Below are 3,250 nucleotides of genomic sequence, written 5' to 3'. Positions count from 1 at the left end.
GGATACCCAAGATATAAGATACAATTTGTTAAACGCATGAAACTCAAGAACGAGGACCAAAGTGTGGACACTGTGCCCCTTCTTGGAATTGGGAACAAAACACCCATGGAAAGAGTTACAGAGATAAAGTTTGGAGCTGTGAAGAAAGGATGGATCATCTAAAGACTGCCATACCCAGGGATCCATCCCATAATCAGCTTCCAAACTCTGACACCATTGCATACACTAGCAAGATTTTGCTGAAAGGACCCAGATATAGCTGTCTCTTGTGAGACAATGCCAGGGCCTAGCAAACACAGAAGTTTTGCTCACAGTCAGCTATTGGATGGATCACAGGGCCCCCAATGGAGGAGCTAGAGAAAATACCCAAGGAGCTAAAGGGAACTGCAACCCCATAGGTGGAACATTATTATGAACTAACCAGTACCCCAGAGCTCTTGACTCTAGCTGCATTTGTATCAAAAGATGGCCTAGTTGGCCATCACTAGAAAGAGAGGCCCATTGGACTTGCCAACTTTACATGCCCCAATACAGGGGAATGCCAGGGACAAGGGGTGGGGTTAGGTGAGTGGGGGACTGAGGGGGGGAGTGTATTGGGGACTTTTTTGACAGCATTGGAAATGTAATTGAGGAAAATACCTAAAAAAAAAAGAAACCTAAAATACATAAGTAATTACAGGTATCACAAGATGAATTTGATAAGAAAGAATAATTAGGTGGGTAGGAGAGGGAGTTAATACTGAGAAGAGTTGAGAGAGGGGCTGGACACAGTCAAATTCATTGTATAATGTTCTCAAAGACACATCAAAATATACAAAGATAAATGCAATATAATACAATAGCTATATATACTAGAAGTAAAAGGAGATGAACACAAGTGGAATAACAAGAAAGTGAAGTGTTAAACCCCAGTTGACAGTCCCATTGGTCTTGGGTAATTGTCATTATTGTATTAACTTTTATGAAACAATATATTACTCTGAGAAAACATTTTCTTACCAAGCTGTCTCTTCAGAGCACCCTTTATCTCATTATTCCTGAGGCTATAGATGAGGGGGTTCAACATGGGGATGACCACCAAGTAGAACACAGACACCACTTTGTTCTGGTCTGTGGAGTATCTGGTCTTGGGCATCACATACATGAATGTAATGGTTCCATAGAACAGAGTGACTGCAGTGAAATGGGAGGTGCAGGTCGAGAATGCCTTGTGTCGGCCTTCAATGGAGCGCATCTTCAGGATGGTGATGATTATATAGGTATAGGAAACGGCTATGACAAACACTGTGATCATAGTAATTAAACCAGAAGAAAATGAGGTAACAACTACAGGGACACTGACATCAGAACAGGAGAGTTCAATCAAAGGATCAAAATCACAGTAAAAGTGATTGATTCTATTTGGTCCACAGAAGAGCAAATTAAATATAGAAACTGACAAAGGAAGCATTTATAGAACTCCCTATATAAGATCCTACAAACAACTGGACACAGACTTGTGTGGACATTTTGATGGAATAAAGCAGTGGGTTGCAGATTGCTACAAAGCGATCATAAGCCATGACAGCCAGAAGGAAGCATTCAAGTCCTCCAAAGAAAGCAGCTGAGCCAAACTGTATAGAACATCCAATGTAGGAGATGGTATTTTTCTCCACCAGGAAGTTAAAAAGCATATTGGGTGTGACAGTAGATGAGTAGCCTAAGTCAACAGAAGCCAAGTGGCTGAGGAAAAAGTACATACGGTGATGGAGCTGGGAAGAAACTGTGATGAGAAGGATGGTGCTGAGGTTCCCAGACACAGTCACCAGGTAGATGCACAGGATGATGGTGAAGAGGACAACTCTGAGGACTGGGTCATCTGTTAATCCCAATAAAATGAACTCTGTCACTGCAGTGTGGTTCCCATTGCCCAGGAAAGCCATGGGCGATGTAGCTGCTGCTAGATTGAGGCTGTGATGGATATATTACAGTGAGAGATTTATAATAGGTTATGTCATTTCATATAATACATACTTGGAGAATATTACAAGTGAATATATTATCCAAATTTTGGAAGAACAATAGATGTTATACTCAAAGTTTTTATTGTTTATACATTTCTGTACAAACGTTCTTCAAATTATTCAATCAGAAAAGCTAGAAATATGGTAAAATAATAAATAACTTTTATTCATAATTTTTATAATAAAACATATTGTTATTAAATATTTAAAATCATGCTACATTCAGGTAAGATACGTTGGCAGGTAAAGATTCTTGCCACCAAGTCTGACTTCTGACATCCAGAGTTTTACTCCTGCAACTCACAAGGTGGGAGGGAAGAAGTAACTCCTGGATGTTGTCCTTTGACACTAAAACCTATGCTTTTAGCTGCATCATTCTCTTCAGACGAATAAATAAATGAGTGAATACAAAATTTGTGATTCTTTTCAAAATAATTATTTATTTATTATAGCAAAGGAATAAAAAGTAAAATTATAGAATTATATAATGAAGTCTTAAATTATTGCTAAATTTATGGAATGCTTATGAAATGTCCAGCATAGAATTTTAAAAAAACTTGTATTCATTTTTTATATATAATTTTATTTCCATGAAATATCAGTTAGTTATTTTTTGTTGGTACTGTTTTTTCTTTTTAAGGCATGGTGTAATCCTGGCTCTCAATATGTAGACCAGGCTGGCCTTGAACAAACACATAAACATATATACAAAATTGCCCTCACAGTCATATGTGTGTGTATATATATATACATATATACTCAGACATGTGTGCACACACACACACACATACACACACACACACACACACACACACACACACACACACACACCACATGTATATATAAAGTAACATGATGTGAAATTCAGAGATTGCTCTCAGGATATGTTAACTAAATGTACTTACAGAGAACCTGTGTTTGATTCTTTTTTTTTTTTTTTAAGGTTTTTTTTTTAAGATTTATTTATTTATTATATATAAGTACACTGTAGCTGTCTTCAGACACTACAGAAGAGGGCGCCAAATCTCGTTGTGGATGGTTGTGAGCCACCATGTGGTTGCTGGGATTTGAACTCTGGACCTTCGGAAGAGCAGTCGGGTGCTCTTACCCACTGAGCCATCTCACCAGCCCCTGTGTTTGATTCTTAATATCCACATTGTTTTTCACAGCAATTTGTTTTTTACAGTTCTTGGGACCCAATACCCTATTCTGGTCCTCACCAAAACTAGGCATTCACATTGTGCATG

At 38.1% G+C, this 3,250-nt stretch overlaps 1 protein-coding gene across 1 annotated transcript; it reads right to left on the bottom strand.

The window, feature by feature from the left end:
• Nucleotides 1-952: 952 nt before the first annotated feature.
• Nucleotides 953-1,922, bottom strand: LOC110298712 (olfactory receptor 5P58-like). Its single transcript, XM_021168114.1, is given in 2 exon segments — nt 953-1,436; nt 1,438-1,922. Coding segments are annotated over 2 exon segments (969 nt in total).
• Nucleotides 1,923-3,250: the final 1,328 nt, after the last annotated feature.

Source organism: Mus caroli, unplaced genomic scaffold (genome assembly GCF_978045245.1).
Source record: "Mus caroli unplaced genomic scaffold, Mus_caroli_1 scaffold_8, whole genome shotgun sequence".
NCBI lineage: Eukaryota > Metazoa > Chordata > Mammalia > Rodentia > Muridae > Mus > Mus caroli.
Note: the sequence above shows the minus strand (reverse complement) of the source record. Positions and strands in the feature narration are given on the sequence as shown.